The 20,591-nt window shown below is 48.1% G+C and overlaps 1 protein-coding gene across 2 annotated transcripts in view; it reads left to right on the top strand.

Moving 5' to 3' along the window:
* The window catches only part of SLC35F3 (solute carrier family 35 member F3), a 236,937-nt gene extending 226,099 nt beyond the window's left edge, over window positions 1-10,838 (top strand). For both annotated transcript variants that reach the window (XM_084756622.1, XM_084756623.1), the window contains 3 exons: window positions 1,748-1,940; window positions 3,469-3,558; window positions 8,561-10,838. In XM_084756622.1, the coding sequence (XP_084612748.1) occupies window positions 1,748-1,940; window positions 3,469-3,558; window positions 8,561-8,796 (519 nt within the window). In that variant the 3' untranslated portion in view covers window positions 8,797-10,838. The remainder of the gene's footprint in view (window positions 1-1,747; window positions 1,941-3,468; window positions 3,559-8,560) is intronic.
* The last annotated feature ends 9,753 nt before the right edge of the window (window positions 10,839-20,591 follow it).

Below are 20,591 nucleotides of genomic sequence, written 5' to 3'. Positions count from 1 at the left end.
AGGCAGCTGAGGGAGGCTGGACCCCTAAGCCTGCCCCTGTGCTTGTGCCTGATGGAACACGAAGACCATATTACATGTATGACTTTGTCATGTAAATCCTTGGTTGTGTGGCTTTGGGGACACCAGCCGATGTGAGTCTGTGAGTGGAACAAACACTGCTTGTGAAGTGAATGCACAAATGCATCCTTGGCAGGAGTTGGACCGAGTGGCTTATGGGTCTGTCGCGCCATCACTCACTGAGGTGGCAACATTGCCTTTGCCTCAGAAAAGGAAAACTAAGTTTTAACAAAATACTAGAAGCAATTGAGATACTAGACAGCCAATGACTGTTCCATAGGGGGCTCCGAGGTCTCACTTCCCCCGACTGCTGTCTCTCCCCCCTCCTTTCCTCTCTTCTCCCCTAGGTCCTCTCTTTCCTCCCTAGGTGGAGAATAGAAAATGTAGACATTTTCAGGCCTACAAAAAGTCATCTCAGCCCCCAGTGATCACTCTCCCAGCTAGGCTTCAACTCCCAAAACTCCCCTGTGCCAGCAGCTGCGGACCACTTGCTCACTCACACAAGCCTCAGCATGTGTCCAGAGGGACTGACTGGGCAGCCAGAAGATCCTCGCCTCCTTTCCCTACTGCCTGCACATATATGGGGAGCATATCAGGCAAAGGAGCCATGAGGAACACACACACACACACACACACACACACACACACACACACACACATGCACACATGTGCGCACACACGCCACACACACGCGCACGCGCACACACGCACATGCATGCACGCACACGTATGCACGCACATGTACGCACACGTGGCCAGCCATACATATACTTGACTGGATTCCTTGATCACCAAACACCATACTGGATAGGGCCCGAGGACGTGTATGGCCCAGCCTCTGGCCACTTAGGCGGGGGGGGGGGGGGGGGGGGGGGGGGGGGGGGAGGCAACAGGGGGAGTAAAGTTTAGTGCAGTTCACTCAGGCTCTGGTCACGTCTACGGAGGGTGGTAAGATGGAGCAGGAACTAGCCAAGTCCCTCAACTCTGTTTCAGGGAAAACGTTCTTGCAGATAAAGACCTTTTTCCTGGGGCAGTGGCTGCTCAATGTGTCACTCATAAGCACTTGCCTTGCAAGTGTGTGGTCTGGAGTTCCGAATCCCTGTGGTCTGTAAATGCTAACTGGGCCTGACAGCCCATCTGTGATCCTAGCACATGGAAGGCAGAGATGGGAGAGACTCCTCCAGGGAAGCTGGCTAGCTAAACCAACCACATAGGCAAGCTGTGGGTTCAAGAACAGACCCCGTCCCAATATATGATGGAAATTAATCCAGAAAGACACCTGAGGTCCGTATCTGAGCCCCCACACCCCCGGGCACACGCATGTACACACACACACACACACACACACACACACACACACGTGCTGTGTCCTGGGCCAGCATAGATTTGGAAGCTCCACAGAGGATGTGCAATCGTGGCAGATAGCTCTAAGGAGTGCAGCCTTGTGAACACAACACGTATCCACCACATCCAATGTACAGACCCATATGGCTCCTGGGAATAAGCTCTGTGAGGCCAGACATAGTCAGCCTGGGCTGACATGTGGACTCCAACACTCCGTCAAGTTCATCACTGACAGACGGGTCAAACCTGGTGCAACTACGGTGCCCGATGTGCGGTCAGCCCCCTGGCTTTGCTGTTCCCACATGGGCAGTCCGGGTCTACCTTCACCTCCCCCTCTCTCCGGCAGGTTCTGTTCAAGCTGCTGCTGGGCAGCGCCAAGTTCGGGGAAGCGGCCTTATTCCTGTCCATCCTGGGCGTGTTCAATATCGTCTTCATCACCTGCATCCCCGTCATCCTCTACTTCACCAGGGTGGAGTACTGGAACTCCTTCGACGACATTCCATGGGGAAACCTCTGTGGCTTTTCCATCCTCCTGTTGAGTAAGTGGCACCAGCCCTGAGCGGAAGCCCCAGCCCATAGCAGCAGACGCAGAAGTCTTCAGAAACTCAAGTTATGAAGGAAAAGTCCATGGTCCCTGCTGCTTTAAAGTTCTCACTCTTTTTCAAAATCCTTGCATTAAAAAACAAACAAACAAACAAACAAAAAACAAAAAAAGCCCCGATATTTAAGGTTTTCTAAAAAAGATTTTTTGGGGGTGGTCTTATAAGGTAGGGCTTTAAAACAGATGTATTATTTCATTGTAAGTGTGTGTGAGTGTGTGTTTATTTTTATGAGGTTTTCCTGCATATATGTGCCCCATGTGTATGCTTGACGCCTGTAGAGGTCAGGAAAAGACCCCGGATCCCCTGGGACTGCAGAGACTGATGGTTGTGAGCTACAGTGTGGGTGCTGGAAACCAAGTCCTTGTCCTCTGTGAGGGGGATCAAGGGCTCACGGAGAATGTCCTTGCTCTTCCTTTTAGTTGTGATTTGCATGGATATGTGTGTGGCTGAGTGAGTTTGTTCAGGTATCCATGGAGGCCAGAAGAGGCTGTCATGTGTCCTGGAGCTGGAGTTACCAGGAGCTGTGAGCTGTCTGGTGTAGGTGCTGCTGGGAATTGAACCTGGGTCCTCTGAGAGAGCAACTGGTGCTCTTAATTGCTGAGCCATCTCCCCTCCCCCACCATCCCTGGATTTTATGAGGGATTTGCATAATTGTGGCCTTTGCCGTGGCACAGCCCCAGTCTGGGGTTCGTGAGTTCACGCAGCAGGTGCCTGAGGTGTCACTGCTCAGTACGAGTGATTAATTACCACCCTACTGTAGTTTCACCATCAGCGCCTCCGCTGGTAGACAAGGCTGTTGCTAGGCAGAAAAGTGACAGAGGCACCTCACAAGTTGACAGATACAGATGGCCAAAAGCAACCTAGGGGAGGGAAGGATTCATCTGGCTCCACTTCCGGGTCACAGCCCAGCACTAAGTGAAATCACATGGCCTTTAGCTCGCTTGCCGGCCTTTAGCCAGTCACTTGCTCGCGTCGTCGGTAGCCTACGACCACCTGCCTGAGGACTGACTCTGCCCACAGTTCTGGGGCCTCTTACATCAATTACCAATCAAGACAGTCCCCCACAGACCTGCCCACATGTCACTCAATAGAGACCTCATTTCAGGTGACGATAGCCTGTCAAGTTGACAATTAAAGCGAATCAGGACACCTCACAGCCCTATCCAGCCACTCCAGGAGCAGATCCTCCAGCGAAGAGTAGCAGCAGCTTTTTGGTCACCTTCTCACACCCTTTCCCTTCTCCAAAGCTCAGGTTCTGTGGTTTGTTACAATGCTCCTCCTGACCCCCAATCCTGGACCCTCAAGAAAACCTTTAAATGGAACAATGGGACAGTCCTTGTAGTGCCTGCCTCTTGTCTCCCTGAGATGCTGGGGTCAAACAGGCCAGCTCTGATGTCAAGGACAGAGGACAGTTATGAGTAAATACAGTCTTGACTTTTTTATTTTATTTTATTTTTTATTTCAGCATTCAATATCGTATTAAACTTTGGAATCGCAGTCACGTACCCCACGCTGATGTCTCTCGGAATTGTCCTCAGTGTGCCTGTGAATGCAGGTAAGTGCCGCCTCGTGGGTTTCTGTCTCTGTTACACCACCTGGGGCTTACGCACACCTTCACACAGACCTTCACACCCGTTATCACTGTAGATGCTGCAGAACACATGCTTAACCTCTGCGGAGAGCAAAGGCACGTTTAGTACAATCCTACTTGTCTTATGTGCTGTGTTTTCCCGTGACAGGTTTGTGTTGTTGTTTTAACTTTCTCTGTACTTGGGATGGAACCAAGGGCCTTGTTCACACTTAGCAAGCTCCCTACCATGGAGCTATATCTCCTTCATCTTTTTAAAAACATTTATTTTGAGACAGGGTCTGGCTAGCCTTGAACTCACTTCATAGCCCAGGCAGTCTGAATTTGCAGTCCTCCTGCCCAGCCTCTGGGATTGCAGGTGGGTAGCCATCAGGCCCGATGTAGCAGAGAAACTGCTATGTCCCGTTGAGGACAGAAAGCCCAGGGCTGCCTCCATCTTAAAGCATAGGGCAGAAAATCACTCAGTTTTTGCAAGTGACTTCTTTGGGGAGAAGTTGCCACATCGGGCAGTCATGTGGAAACAGGTTGGCACTCCAACGAGGCAGGAATATTATTTCCTCCTGCCTCCTGGGAGAGGGTGAGAGCCCTTTGTTTGGGTATGTGAACCCATTCTGTCCTGCCCTGGGGCCTTGTAGCTGACACAAGTTGGCAGTGCTTCCAAAAGCTTGCCTTCGCCTGCCCTCACCTCCTCTCCCTGGCTGCCTTACCTTGGTTGGAGCTTTGGATTTTCTTTCCAGAATCCGCCACCTCACATCCTGGCTCCCTGCAAACTTGCCTCTGGAACCCCCAGTTCCAGGCCACTAGGGGGCTGGCTGCTAGGGACCCAGCCCCATATCCTAGTCACAGCAGAAGCAAAGCCACTCTGGGTTCTACAGACACTCCTGAGGTCTGTCCCCTCCCGACCCCAGCCCCGCCCTTCCCCTTACTTCCTTACGCCTCACCTTAGCCAGACTCTTCCAAGTACCTCAGGGCTACAGTGGAGAAGGGGCCTCAGAACACCTGGCTCAGCCCAGCACTGCCAACCCCATCCTAGACGCCCAAGGTCCCCATTCGTCAGCCCTTTGGTCAGTGAGTCTCCTCATAGTCGAAGGCTGTGCTTGCTCTTCTCGCTTCATATTGAGAAGTAAAGGAAACAACCCACAAGGCAGCACTTCAGAGCTGAGGGGTGGACAGCACACTGGCACACCCTTGTCATCACAGCACCAAGGAAGCACGGTCGCGGGGCGGGGAGGGGGCTTCCCTGGACTCATGGACCAGCCAGCCATGAGCTCTAAGCAAGACAGAGCATGAGAGGTGAGATGGTGCTGAGGAGACAACAGCTAAAGTGGCCCTTGATCTCCAAACACAGCACACATGTGTACACACATGCATATGTGCACGTGCACACCTACACACAGGCAGAAAGAAAGAGACTTCAAGATGCATAAGGCATCTGAGCTCCTAGACGGCTGCAGTCTGAGTCTGCTCGGGTCCTGTAGACACTTCCTACGGCACCCCACTACAACCGTGTGCTTTAGTTGGGTGTAACATGGAAACACGGTAAAAGGCATGTCCCACATCAGCCTGGCACCGAGAGTTGCTCTGGCCATAACCTACAGCCAAAGGTCAGTAAGAAAACATCACATACGTCTTACCTGCTGAAGAGGGGGTTAATCCTGTGTCAAAGGCAGGAATTCAGTTCCTGTCGGGAGGAGGGAACGCAGGGACCAGCGCTCTGGAACTTGGCAGAACAGAGCAGCCGCTGGCCTGCAGGGCTCACCCTGGCGTCTGCTCAGGGGACCCTGGGTGAACATCCCCAGCCAACGAATTAACAGAACACTGTCTCCCCTGAGGCAGTCAGGCTTCAAATGGGCTCAGCTTGGATTAGGTGAGGCAAGAAGAGGTCACCTCCAAACAGAAGGAAGGTGACTTCAACACACGGGCGCTCAGAGCACCATGAGCATTGTTAGGAGAATTAGATATTTACAAACTGATCTAAACCTACTTCCCACTGAGCCCTGTCATATGGTTGCCCATCAGGACAAGCCAGCAGCGGCCTTTCAGGAAGGCCCCAGAGAAAGGGCGCCACCTGAGGCTTAGAGCCTCCTGGTAATGAATGGTCAGGGAAGATCCTGAACGCCTCACAGGAGCTGGGTGGGGTGGCACGTGCCTGTGTTCCCAGCACGTGGGAGGTGAAGGCTTAAGAATCAGGGATTCCAAGTCATCCTCAGCTACATAGTGAGTTCAGGGATAGCCTGGGCTACACAAGACTCTATTCCAAGAAACAAGAACAGTGGAGCTGGAGTGAGGTGTCTGGGTGAAGACGCTTGCCACCATGCCTGGTGTCCTAAGTCAGATTCCTGGGATCTGCAAGGTGGAAGATGAGAAATGGCTGCCCCCAAAAGCTGTCCTTTGACCTGTGCCCCCGACACTCACAAGACCATAAGCATGCATGTTAGATAGGTGGTAGTAGAGAGATGATAGATACTCATTAGATAGATGATAGATGGATGGATGGATAGATAGATAGATAGATAGATACTCATTAGATAGATGATGGATGGATGGATAGATAGATAGATACTCATTAGATAGATGATAGATGGATGGATGGATGGATAGATAGATAGATGATAGATACTCATTAGATAGATGATGGATGGATGGATAGATAGATAGATAGATAGATAGATAGATAGATAGATGATAGATACTCATTAGATAGATGATAGATGGATGGATAGATAGATAGATAGATAGATAGATAGATAGATAGATGATAGATACTCATTAGATAGATGATAGATGGATGGATGGATAGATAGATAGATAGATAGATAGATAGATAGATAGATAGATGATAGATACTCATTAGATAGATGATAGATGGATGGATGGATAGATAGATAGATAGATACTCATTAGATAGATGATGGATGGATGGATGGATAGATAGATAGATACTCATTAGATAGATGATAGATGGATGGATGGATGATAGATAGATAGATAGATAGATAGATAGATAGATAGATGATAGATACTCATTAGATAGATGATAGATGGATGGATGGATAGATAGATAGATAGATAGATAGATAGATAGATAGATAGATGATAGATACTCATTAGATAGATGATAGATGGATGGATGGATAGATAGATAGATAGATAGATGATAGATACTCATTAGATAGATGATAGATACTCATTAGATAGATGATAGATGGATGGATAGATAGATAGATAGATAGATAGATAGATAGATGATAGATACTCATTAGATAGATGATAGATGGATGGATGGATAGATAGATAGATAGATAGATACTCATTAGATAGATGATGGATGGATGGATGGATAGATAGATAGATACTCATTAGATAGATGATAGATAGATGGATGGATAGATAGATAGATAGATAGATAGATAGATAGATGATAGATACTCATTAGATAGATGATAGATGGATGGATGGATAGATAGATAGATAGATAGATAGATAGATAGATGATAGATACTCATTAGATAGATGATAGATGGATGGATGGATAGATAGATAGATAGATAGATAGATAGATAGATAGATAGATAGATAGATGATAGATACTCATTAGATAGATGATAGATGGATGGATGGATAGATAGATAGATAGATAAATAGATAGATGATAGATACTCATTAGATAGATGATAGATGGATGGATGGATAGATAGATAGATAGATAGATAGATAGATAGATGATAGATACTCATTAGATAGATGATGGATGGATGGATGGATGGATAGATAGATAGATAGATAGATAGATACTCATTAGATAGCTGATAGATGGATGGATGGATAGATAGATAGATACTCATTAGATAGATGATAGATGGATGGATGATAGATAGATAGATAGATAGATAGATAGATAGATACTCATTAGATAGATGATAGATGGATGGATGGATAGATAGATAGATAGATGATAGATACTCATTAGATAGATGATGGATGGATGGATGGATGGATAGATAGATAGATAGATAGATAGATACTCATTAGATAGCTGATAGATGGATGGATGGATAGATAGATAGATAGATAGATACTCATTAGATAGATGATAGATGGATGGATGGATGATAGATAGATAGATAGATAGATAGATAGATACTCATTAGATAGATGATGGATGGATGGATGGATGGATAGATAGATAGATAGATAGATACTCATTAGATAGATGATAGATGGATGGATGGATAGATAGATAGATAGATAGATAGATAGATACTCATTAGATAGATGATAGATGGATGGATGGATGGATAGATAGATAGATAGATACTCATTAGATAGATGATAGATGGATTGATGGATAGATAGATAGATAGATAGATGATAGATACTCATTAGATAAATCATAGATAGATAGAGAGATAGATAGAGAGATAGAGAGATAGATAGAACTTTTAAAAAGAAAATTCACAAATAGTATCCTAAAAGAACTGGATCGGGTTTGCTTATCAAAATATACACACATGTACATACATGTATATACATGTAGTCAGATTAAATTATAAAATAAGTGTCATGTACAACATCATAGGTATTATGAAAAGTATACAAAATATTAAAAAAAATATTTTCTTTATCCTGAAACCCCAGATTAGCCAGAATTAAACTTTGGCATGTCTCATTACACTTGCACTCCCAATTGCCCTTGCTTTATTATTTATTTTTCCCCACACACACTCAAGTCACCATTTACACTCAGCTGCTGGTTTAGATTCGAATGGCAACACACAAGCACGAGGCCTTGGAGTCAGGCATTAAGACGGTCAGGCACTGTTGTAGAGGCAGCACCAGCCTGCCCTAATGGATGCCCAGACTTGCCACGCGCGTGCCCACAGCCCTGCCCTGCCCTAATGGATGCCCAGACTTACCACGCGCGCGCCCACAGCCCTGCTGCTGTGTCAACATGCTTTGTTTCCTACAGTGGTCGACCACTACACCAGTCAGATAGTCTTCAACGGGGTCCGGGTCATCGCCATCATCATCATCGGCCTGGGCTTCCTCCTCCTGCTCCTGCCGGAAGAGTGGGACGTCTGGTTGATCAAGCTGCTCACCCGCCTAAAAGTGAGGAAGAAGGAGGAGCCGGCCGAGAGCAGCGGAGACCTGGGCGCAGGTCCCCAGAACAGGAGCAGAAGAGCCCGCCCATCCTTTGCTCGCTGAGACTGTTCCTCTAGGGCTCTGGGACGTCCCTGGTAACATTTTTTTTTTTTTGAGGTCTATTCCTGAGGGAGGAACCTCGGCTGGGTGAGGTGTACATACATGTACAGTTTTGGTTATCTGCGGTAAGTTCTATGGTATTTATTGGCATGTCCGATTTGCTTGCACTTTTCCACATCAGACCTTCCACTTAAGGGAACCAACTCAAAATGGAAGAGGAAAGGCCCTGTCAGTGAATGTGACGTGGGGTGAGGTGAGCCTTGCGCTGACTGCTTCAGAGGACAAGCACGCGGGACAAAGCCAGGGCGAGTGCTCTGCCTCTTAGCAACTGAAAATGACATTGTACACTGTGATTATTTTTCAGCTATAGTAGGTCATATTTTGTTTTATACCAGAACTGTATACTTAATTTTAAGGAATTTCAATGAACCAAAAGATAACTGTCAGTTAGTCTGGATGGGTGGATGGGTGTGTGGATATACGGATGGGCAGACGGATGGGCAGACGGTGGCGAGCAGGTGGGTGTGTGGGAGGGAAGTGGGAGGTGAAGCAGTAAACGGCGGTGGGCAGGGAGGTAAATGGAGGACAGGCCTGTGTCGGGTCACTCGATGGAAAGCAGAACCCTGACCTAGCTGGCCCGCTCCCCTGCGTCTTCACAGGACCACGAGGAGAACTCAGTGCCTTCTACAGCATCTCCGTCCTTACCTATGTGACGCGAGGTGACATCGTATGTCGCTGGCGCCGTCTCTTAATCTAGATGTAGAAATCTTTAAAACAAACAAACACGAGTTCTGTGTGCGTGCGTGCGTGCGTGTGTGTGTGTGTGTGTGTGTGTGCGTGTACAGCGACAGAGCTGGTGGCCCATGTGTTTGGAAGGCAGTCGGCGGTGCGCAGCGTGCACAGCAGGTGCGCCATGTGGGAGGGACTGCTGCTGCTTTCACTTCCAGACCAAGACTGAAATACTATTTACTGAGTCTGTAAACCTTTTTAAGAGACTTTTAAGCACTGGCTGTTTACTTACACAATTTAGGTCTGCCAGGAACTTCTATCTGTGATAGAGCTGTACAGAGGGACCGGGGTTAGAGTTTACTATTTTTGAAGTTTACATTGTTACATACAAATGGGAATCTGATTCTGAACCGGCGTCCTGTCCCAACGGTGCATTCCGGAGCCGTGGAGTCTTTAGTTTCCTGGGGGAAAGGGGCCCTCACGACCTGAACTTTTTAGCCAGTTATTATTCTCAGTTTCCATTACTTGTTTGCCCAAACAGATTAATAAAACATTTGAAACAAGAAAGGACGCATCGAGTGTGCTTTCGGCCCCACCTCAAAGGGACCTGGTGCCTCATGGGAGGGCGGCCATTGCTGTGGTGACGGACAGGTGCACAGCAGTCGCAGAAACTGTCAGTCCCTGGGGCTGAAGAGATGGTGCAAGAGGAAGGCGCAGTAGTGAGCACTTGCTGCACAAGCACGAGAACCCGAGTTCACATCCCTGGCATCCATGTAAACAGCTAAGCATGGCTGCATGTGCACAAATGCATATAGGCACAAGCAAACTCACATGCATGTACATACACACACGCACACACATGTATACATGCACTAACATACATGCACATGTGCACACAGGCAGGTACATACATGCACACACAAAACACATGTACACAATGCATGCACATACAAAGTCGCATGTGTGTACACACATGAATGCACACATGCACATGTACACATGCATGCACTCACACATGCTAATGCACATGTGCATGCACAGACATGTACATGCATATACACATAAAACACATATACAATATATACAATATATACAATATACACACACAAGCTCACATGCATGTACAGACATGAATGCATGCATATACACAAATACACAGGCATGTACATGTATGCACATATGTACAAACACACATATATGCACACCCATATGCATACAGGCACACATGTACACTATCACACACACATGCATGCACATGCACACACATATGAGCACATAAGCATACACATATGCACACACACACACACACACACACACACACACCTGTAACTCCAGCACTGTAAGCAATGGAGGCAGAAAGGTTGGTGAAACTGTGTCTAGACAGCTGTGGCTATGAGCTATAAGACCCAAGTGTCTTGTGCTGAGCTGCAGAGGGCGGGGTTCCTAAAGATGAGCAAGAATCATGTCACCCACACCTAGAGTGTCTCCACACCAGGAAATCCAAAAGGCAGCCCAGGTGGCGAGGTCCTGGCCTGTTACCCCCACCACCAAATACTTCATTTAGCTCAGCCACAACATTATAAAGTTAGAGATACCTTTCCTGGAGCAAATCTATCTTCTCCCGTCAGCTCATTGAGATTTTTTTTTAATGGTGCTGGGGAGGTGGCTCGGCCATTGGCAGCACTGGCTGCTCATCCAAAGGACCCAGGTTTGGCTCCCAGCACCCCCAGGGCGACTCCCAGCACCCACAGGGCGGCCCCCAGCACCCACAGGGTGGCTCCCAGCACCCCCAGGGCGACTCCCAGCACCCCCAGGGCGGCTCCCAGCACCCCCCAGGGCAGCTCCCAGCACCCCCAGGGCAGCTCCCAACTGTCTGTAGCTCCAGTTCCAGGGGATCTGACGCACCTTCTGCTGCCATGCACGTATGTATATGTAGGCAAGACACCCATAAACATGATTTTTTTTTATTTAAAGCTATAAAAGATTGGGAGCTCCTTCCTGCTGACGCTCTCAGCCCTCCCTCCTTTTTATCCCAACCCCGATCCTTTGTGTTCCCCGCTGATCCCCAGGGATCACTTTCTGCGCCTCCAGCGGCCACCCAGGCTGGCACTCTGGTCAGATGCTTGCTCAGCCATCACCAGACAAGCTTCTCCTTGCAGGACATGGGCACTGACACAGAGACCCACACCTGGACAGTGTGCAGAGTGAGAGGCTTTGGAGTACTCAGTCCTAAACGGAGTGTCCTCGTCAGAGCCCTCCCCTCATGACCCAGGGATCTGTGGGGAAGAGCCAGGGATGATGTATGTCTCCAAGGAAACAGTCTTCCAGACACAACAGGACTGGCAGACATGTGAACTCACAGAGACTGGCAGAGTGTACAAGGCCTGCACAGGTCAAAGCCAGATGGGGTCCCAGCGTTGAGTGGGGGACATGGACACAGGCTGTCATTCCTAACAAGAAGCTCTCTGCTCTTGGTACCCGATGGTCAAGGAGATGTCAGCTCTCTCCGGTGTAGTCTTCGCCTTGTGGGCAGGCATCATGGTCATGAGTAATTGATCAACACAGAACAAAGGTGATTTTTTTTAATATATATTTTTCTCTCATTTTCCTTTTGGTTGGGAAATTTTTGTCTTATTTGTCAGTGTTTTGCTTGTATATGTTGCTTCCTATTTTTGTGGTTTTGTAGGTTTTTTAAATTTTCTTTGGGGTTTTTGTTTTTTGTTTGTTTGGTTGGTTGGTTGGCTTTTTGAGACAGGGTTTCTCTGTGTAGCCTTGGCTGTCCTGGACTCACTTTGTAGACCAGGCTGGCCTTGTACTCACCGTAATCCACCTGCCTCTGCCTCCCGAGTGCTGGGATTAAAGGCGTGCACCACCACTGCCAGGCGGTTTTTGTTTTTTTAAAGAGACAGAGAGGGCATGAAGTTGGGGAGGATCTGGGAGCAGCTGGGGTGGGGGAGGGGCAGGGGAGGGGTGCGGTGGGGGAAACATGATCAAAATATATTGTATGAAAAAAACTTTCGATTAAAAAAAAAAAGAATTGGAAGCAAAGACCGCATAAGATATCGGCACACCTACACCCAAAGCACCGTTATTCGCGACAGCCGAAGGGTGGAAGTGCCTGGGTGGGCAGCTGGCTGGACAGAGCATGAGTGGGTGGATTTAGGTGTGTATGCATAAACAAAATGTGCAGTGCTCACGCTGTGGAGGCCTGTTCAGCCCTACAAACCCGTGCCGAAACCCTGACCTGCAGCAGCACATCTGGACCTGGAGGCACTTGGGCAAGACGAAGCAAGCCCGGCACAAAAGGACAGGTGCCATGTGACTGCGCTTTTGAGATCCCTGGGATAGCCAAATCCAACCAGAAAAAGCTGGGTGTGTGGCACACCTGTAATCCCAACACACAGGAGTGAAAGGCAAAGCTTTGTCTATATAGTGAGCTCCAGGCCAGCCAGAGCATCTCAGAGTCCCTGTCTCAAAAATTATAAAAACAGTAACAACCCCAAAAACCGAACAGAGTGTGCTAAGGGCGGGGGAGAGGGGTGTGAGGAGGGGTGAGGGGGGTGAGGAGGGGTGAGGGGGTGAGGGGAGGGGAGAGAAGGGGGGCAAGGAGGGGGGTGAGGGAGGGTGGGAGTAAGGGTGTGAGGCAGACAAGGAGGGTGAGGGGCGAGGGGGGATGAGGGGAGTGAGAGGGGGTGAGGAGGGGTGAAAGGGTGAGGGGGCAAGGAGGAACGAAGAAGGGTGAGGAGGGGTGAGGGGTGAGGGGGAGCGAGGAGGGGTGGGAGGGTGAGGAGGGGTGAGGAGGGGTGGGAGGGTGAGGAGGGGTGAGGGGGGGAGGAGGGGTGAGGGGGGTGAGGGGGGTGAGGAGGTGAGGGGGTGAGGAGGGGTGAGGGGGTGAGGAGGGGTGAGGAGGGGTGGGAGGGTGAGGAGGGGTGAGGAGGTGAGGGGGGCGAGGAGGGGTGAGGAGGTGAGGGGGGCGAGGAGGGGTGAGGGGGCAAGAGAGGTCTTCATGGTGCAGTGTTTCATTCTGAAGAGGAGAAGGTCCTGGGGAAGGATGGTGGCCGCAGATGCACAGCTTAGCGCTCATGGCTTCATGCAGAAGGATGGTCATTTACATACACATTTTGAATGTTTTAAAACGAACAAAATACAGGATGTATGAAGTAAAAAGGTTAAAGTTCTGCTTATTTTGAGTTGCCGCGGGCCTGTGCTGAAGTGAGGGTTCGGGTGGGAGATTTATTTCTGGACAGGAGATAGCCACAGGGTTTTAAGGAAAGCCTGTAATAGAAAAACAATATGCCTGGGAAATGTTAAAGGAAGGGGCCGGTCCAGGGGCCACCCTGCAGGGGAAGGGCCTGCCCTCTAGAGGTCAGTAGCAGTAACTGAGGAATTTAAGTTATGAATTGAATGGCCAGCATCCCCAATAAGCGTGTCACACTAATATGTGCAAAGTTGTCCTCAGTTTCCTTCAAATCCCTTACCCTTGTACCTTCCCATCTCAGAAAATGTAAATCTGTCTATCTTTTGAGCCCAAACGCTTTAACAGTAGCAAATACATTTTCAGAAAATTTAGTTTCCTGAAAACCAAGACAGCGAGCACCGCGGGACACTTCTGAGCGTGGCCCAGGTGAGCAGACGCTGCCCTCTCCACGGAGAAGAGAAGGAGCATGGAGAAGGGAAAGAAAACAGCAGAGAGCACACGCTTGGGCTCAAGTGGAAAAAGAGCCACAGCCACGCACGCACCCTCAGTGTGCTGAAGCCTTTGACACGGAGGGGAAGTGGATGGGCAGGAAAGTGCTGGGTCCCGATGGGTCTCCTCAAACCCTGGTTCAGGATACTGACACCGTGAGACTCCTCCCTGAAGAGGTTCCTGTGGGGGGACACGGGACATGAAGCATGCGTCATAGGGAGAATGACACTAACAGACGGTCTTTCAGAAACTTTTGTTAATTAAACCAGCTCCTCACGGACTGTATAGCAATGAGCAGGAGTCCTGACTGTATGTCCCAGTTTCATTTAGGAAATGGTCACATGACCTAGCTTCCGTGTCTTGTTTTGTTTTGTTTTGTTCTGTTTCCAGGCCTGAGCAGAGGCAAGGACCTCTTCGTAAAGGACTCACTTAGCAAAGGCGTCTAATGCCTGGATGACATACGTTGCTGGTAAATCGTGATATATAATGACACCTAGTCTACAGTGTTCAGACTCCGTGGGCGCCTTGTGGTGGGTGTCCAGTTTATTTTTTTATTTTTTTATAAATATTTATTTATTTATTACATACACAGTGTTCTGACTCCATATACACCTGTACATCATAGGAGGGCACTAGATCTCATTATAGATGGTTGTGAGCCACCATGTGGTTGCTAGGAATTGAACTCAGGACCCCTGGAAGCAGAGCCAAGAAGCAGAGCATGGTAGGCTGACTCCAGCATGTCTGTGCGGCCAGGGTTGTCCTTTTTCAGAGGAACCACATCAGGGATGGACTGACTGATGAGCAGCTCTGGCTGTCCACTCTTTCTGGGACACGAGAACAGAGAGGAGAGGAGTGGACGAAGCCCAGTGGTCAGGGAACCCTCCTCCCAGCTCCCACTGAGGGAAGCAGGACCCTCAGGGGACCGGGAACAAGGCAGAGGATGCTGCCCAGGGGAGGCAGCTACTAGGAATCAAAGGCACTTGGCACCTGCAAAACACAGGAACACAAGGTCATTGAGCTCCCTGCGTCTTCACAGCAGGAGGTGGGATTTCCACGAGGAGGAGGCCACCTGGGTGGTTTTTAAATTGTATTTTGAACTTGGCTTACTAACTCTTAGGCTTTTTCATACACCTTAGATTTGGTGACGCACTCACTCCCCTTCTCCCCCTGCGCGCGTCCCTGCATGCCCCTTGCATCTGCAGTGTCTCCTCTCCCCTCATGGGTCTTATAGTCCCTCTTATTTGAAAGACTTATTTATTTTAGTGCACGTGTGTGTGTGTGTGTGTGTGTGTGTGTGTGTGTGTGTGTTGCCTGTGTATACGTATCTGTAGCACCAGCATGCCTGGTGCCCATGGAGCTACAGGCAGCTGTGTGAGCGCTGGGAAGTGACCCAGGTCCTCCGTAAGAACAGGTAAGTATTCTTAACTGCTGAGCCATCCAGCCCCTCCACTTTGCAGCTGTTGTTGTTTAGTTGTAAGATGGCGTGAAAAGCTCCTCATAACCATCTCCTTTGAATTATCCCCTTCACCCCAATTGCTCCCATAGCAAAGCCACCCTGCGTTGGTGGACAATGTAACTCTCAGAAGACATGGGTTAGTGAATGAAAAATCACAGTGTAACTGTGTGATAGTGGCCAGGGAGGCCCCGGCAGCCTAAAACAGCACAGGCTATTGCCGTTGCCCATGGGTGCCCACCGTAACTGCGCGGTAACATCTTATTGCTGAGGACGCCACATACTTTGACTGCAGGACACGAGTAAAGCAATCTCAAGCCAAGCAGGAAACTTCCTTCCTGGGGCCTGGGTCTCATGTCACCATAGGTGCTATTGTAGTGTGACAAAACTTTTCACCCCAGATAGGGAGTCCACAACAGAGCAAAGTATGCACACCGCCAAAGTCCAACTTGGTGAGCCGGTGAGTTTTTGTTGAGATTCTTTACGGGAAAACAGGTGAAGAACTAACTACAGGGCCAGGCAAGTCTCGAAGCCGTCTCACCAAAGCTCAGCCCAGCATGGGTGACAGCTCACAAAGCTGGGAACCTGCAGCACACTGCACAGCCCGCAGGCAGCTCAACGGGTTGAAGGGTGTCCTTTCCAGGTGCCTCAGTTGGTCTAAACCTCTTCCAGTCAGCAGCTGGTCTGGTCTCAAGAGTCTTCTATGCAGCTTTGCTTGCCTGACAGTTTTCTTTGCAGCTTGGCTCTAATCTTCTGAGAAGGACTCTCAGCTCGTATATTTTTACCATGACATGGAGGGGCTTGGTGAATATGGTTGGTTTCAGGAGCTTCCTGAAGCTATTTTGAGTTGAGCTTCCTGCTTAAGGAGCTCCCCTGCAGGGTGGAATGTTTCAATTCCCCGGGGAAACTTAAACAACAGCTATGCTGGCTTCTGCAGGGGAAAGCAAATGGCCTGAGCCAGCACTGGACCTCTCAGAAGTTACTCTGGGGAATGCTCAGCTGTGACTCAGCCTCCTGACCTACGTAACCTGCTAGACTCGGATTTTCCAGACTTGAAATGGACTTTACAGCATGGTAGAGGAGAAAGGTTGAAGGGACTGTAGCCAGGCTGAGCATGGCAAACATGGCTCTGCAAGTCTTTGTCCTCCCCCCCCCCCATCCCTTCTGCCCTGATTTAAAAAAAAAACCCATTAGATAACATTTCTAAAGCTAACCCCCAAGGTCTAGTCCCTTACTTGGCCACTTCCTTCTGAGGCCAATGACTATGAAGGTCCAGCTATCAAAGTGCTGAAGCCCAGCAACCAAATCCCTCCCCCCTTTGGCCCACCTAGTTAACAGGCCCAATTATAATTAAACACATCCTAACGTGGGGTTTCCCTTTTACCTTTATAAGCCACCATTTGCCAATGGGCCACTTCTGAGTCCTCTCTGTCCAGAGTCACTCCTTTGTCCCCCACCTTTGGAACAAATACCCCTTCCCCATCTGTCTCCCTCATCCTCCATCTCCTGTCTTTGTCTCTTGTTCCCTGAACTTTGTCCCTCTGGGGCAAATAAATATTCTTTGTGCTGTGAACTTGGTCTTGGGGACCCTGAGCCAATAGCGATCATGCCAAAGGTTAAATTAACTGATTATCTGTGGGTGTCGAGAGAGTTAGGGTCGGGCCCTGGGTGAGCCTCCGGGCTAGAGATATGGTCAGGGAACACGACGGGTCCACAGGTGATGCTGAGTCCCACACCCCTCCCAGCACATACTGTGCCTCCACCCGTCAATCACACACCGCCACTGCAGGCTGGGCCGTTCGTCCGTCCACAGGGAAGACACTGCCGCTAGGACCTGTTCTCCTAGTTCCTCCGAGACTCACCACAGAGGTTTCTCACACCTACAGCACAGCTTCCTCCATCACTCTCCACAACCACATCCTATGTTATTCTTCTGTAATTAGTACTATGCGGTTTAACTTATGTGAACATATTAGTTGGGGACGGGGCTTCCTTCCCCCAATAGAACCTAGGGTTCAGAACCTTGGACAGCACCAGGCACGTCTTTGCTCGCAGGATTTGGAATGAGTAAAAAATGCAAGTTCACTAAAGGAACTGGACTTGGGATGGTGACGCCTTGTGTCAGTCAAAGACAGGATGGGACCAAGTGGGATTCCCTGGAGGTCTGTGAACCTGCTTCATCCAGCTTTTTTCCATGCCACTCTTCAGTTCTGGGTCTGTGAGGTCAACACCAGGCACATATCCCCTCCTCCTGCTCTTGTGTCTCAGTCAAGACACTGGCAGTGCAGAAAATCCAGGGGCATGTGAGATTTAGGCGCTAATATGTGAGACACCCCCTTAAAAGATAACTGCCCTTGGTCGCCACACAATAACATTTAAATTTAACTAGGAAATATACATCTTTAATTTCTCCACAGGAAAGGTCACTCACAGCTAACAGCTCAGTGAGCTGGGGGACCGAGCTGCTAGCCGTGAGTTCAGATCTCCTTAGATGAAGTTCACGCCTACCATTAAAAATCAAGGTATTTCTTTAATACAGACCCATGTGTTTCCATGGAAACCTGTTCTATTGCCTAGGCGACTAAGGGCTCGTGTTGGCACAGTTAGATGATTATTTTAAATTTTTCAGAACATTCGGGTCTACTTAGACAAAAAAAAAAAATCACACTTAGCCACACTGAAACTGCCTCGTTATTTCTTTATGCCGCTTTCAAAACTTTTCATTTTTATTTCAGTAAATTAAAGCAAAAAAAAAAAAAAAACAACAACAACAACAAAAAACCTCTGATCTTGCAAATTCTCAAGTCCCTTTATCAACAGCAGTGACATTAAAAGGCTTGTAATTACCCATGTCAATACATACAAACAACAAACAAACAAAGAAAACCCACAGCTCTTGCCTTAAAGGGGATAAGAGATACTTTATTCGCTAGCCAAATATAAGTGACCATAGCTCAGGAACACGGATTCAATTTACTGCAAATTCTATGTTCCAATGACCATTCCCACTGGTGGGAAGGAAGGCTCCTTTTACCTGAGCTGCTTTGTCTCTCTGCTGCTCTGGCCACTCGATTCGCCTTTTAAGGCTCGACCCAAAGGCTATGTATTTCTTCATAAAATGGTTACCTGTCTCCCAAGTCTACCTGACGGAACTGTCTTTGTCACCTCTGTTAGTGGTCTTGGCAACTAGATCGGACTTTGATTAACTTCTAAATGTAAGACAAGAGCTGCTCAATTATTCACCTTCTTGAAGCATCTATAGATCAAACAAATTAATAAATACTTGAAATCCCCCATGTCTGAAACAATGTGAGAAAAATGAAATGGAGTGAAAACCTAAGTCTTGGGTTCGCAGTTGGCTAAAAGTAGAATAAGCCTAAATACAGTGAGTGCCCAGAACTGACCTGGACGTGGGCTGCGCCACGCAAAGATGACAGGACTCTAGCTCCTAGCCATGAGGCCACTGCCATTCTGCATGGTGACAAAATTCTAACGTCACTGCTGTGGCAGGAAAGGGCTTCATGTGTACGATTCTAATTGCCCTTGACTGCACTCCGTCTGGTACCAAATAATTGCCACACATGCTCACACCCGAGGGACCAAGCTCAAATGTGTGGTTTGTGGCTACAGAGGAGACCAATGGACCAAAAGGAGTGGGCCCATCTTATTTACAGTAGGAAGAACTACCATGCTGGGTGCTGGGGGCAGGGTGGGGGGCGGCAAGCTTGGAGCCACAATGGGCAGACCATGAGAGAAGGGGCAGAGAGGCAGCCGAGCCTGCGGAGGGTCGCTGTCCTGTTGGGTCACCATGAGCAGCCAAGGGACTGGGCAGCTGTGTTTCCTGTCAGCATCTCTATGATGTTTTGGAAAAAGATTAGCTGGAGATGACAGCTGAAGCACTTGGTTCCTCTTCCACCTCAAGTCCTGAAAACTGAAAGGTCAGAAATGCTGAAGGATTGCTGAGGACACAGAAGAATCTGAGGAAGTAAAAACGACAGAGTAAAGTGTCGACTAGGTGAGTGTGGGCAAGATCAGCACCATAGCCTGCGTGGCTCCAGACAAACGCCATGCTCTAGAGCAGGAGGACAGGGCTGGCGGTCTGGACTGACCCCCTCCTGTAAGAGCTGTGGCCATGGAAGGTCAGCAGCCAGGCTTGCACCCAGCTTTAAACCCTAGGGTGTTTGCTATGCAAATGGGCCAACCTGGGAGGGACCATGCCTGTTTAAGACGTTAGGTAAAGAAGAGCATTCCCAGTCAGGATTCTCCAGCTATGTGGTATTGTGACATTCACAACAGGTGCCCTCAGAGGAAAAACACCGCAATGCTGAACATATCACAACACTTTCCAAAGTGTGTGTGAAGGTGTAGGCATTTTTAATAAAAATATCAAGTACTTAATTAAATTGTCTTAAATTTTTACATAAAATTTTATTATACTGTTTTGTTTCATAAGCTGATTATCTTTTCAAGACAGGGTTTCTCTGTGTAGCCCTGGCTGTCCAGGACTCCCTTTGTAGACCAGGCTGGCCTTGAACTCATGGCAGTCCTCCTGCCTCTGCCTCCCGAGTGCTGGGATTAAAGGTATGCGCCACCACATCTGGCTACCTTTTATATTTTAATAATATATTCAAGTATTTTATCACTATACTGTAAAAATATGTACAAAACTTTAATATTTTCCAGTTTACATTTACTTCAATTTATATTTTCTGAATGTGTAAGTTTTGAGTACTTTGAACACATATTATTTTATTATTGAATAAATTATTATTTTAAATTTCTGTGATACTTGGTGTAAGCCATATAACAATTTTTCTAAAATTAAGAAAAAACATATTTTAAAGAATAAACATGTAAATTCTAGATAAATTATCTTATTCCTAAACATTAATGACTTAGTGACAAGACTCTCAGATGTGGCAATAT

The sequence above is a fragment of the Acomys minous genome, assembly GCF_964271855.1.
Source record: "Acomys minous genome assembly, chromosome: 14".
Lineage (NCBI taxonomy): Eukaryota > Metazoa > Chordata > Mammalia > Rodentia > Muridae > Acomys > Acomys minous.
Note: the sequence above shows the minus strand (reverse complement) of the source record. Positions and strands in the feature narration are given on the sequence as shown.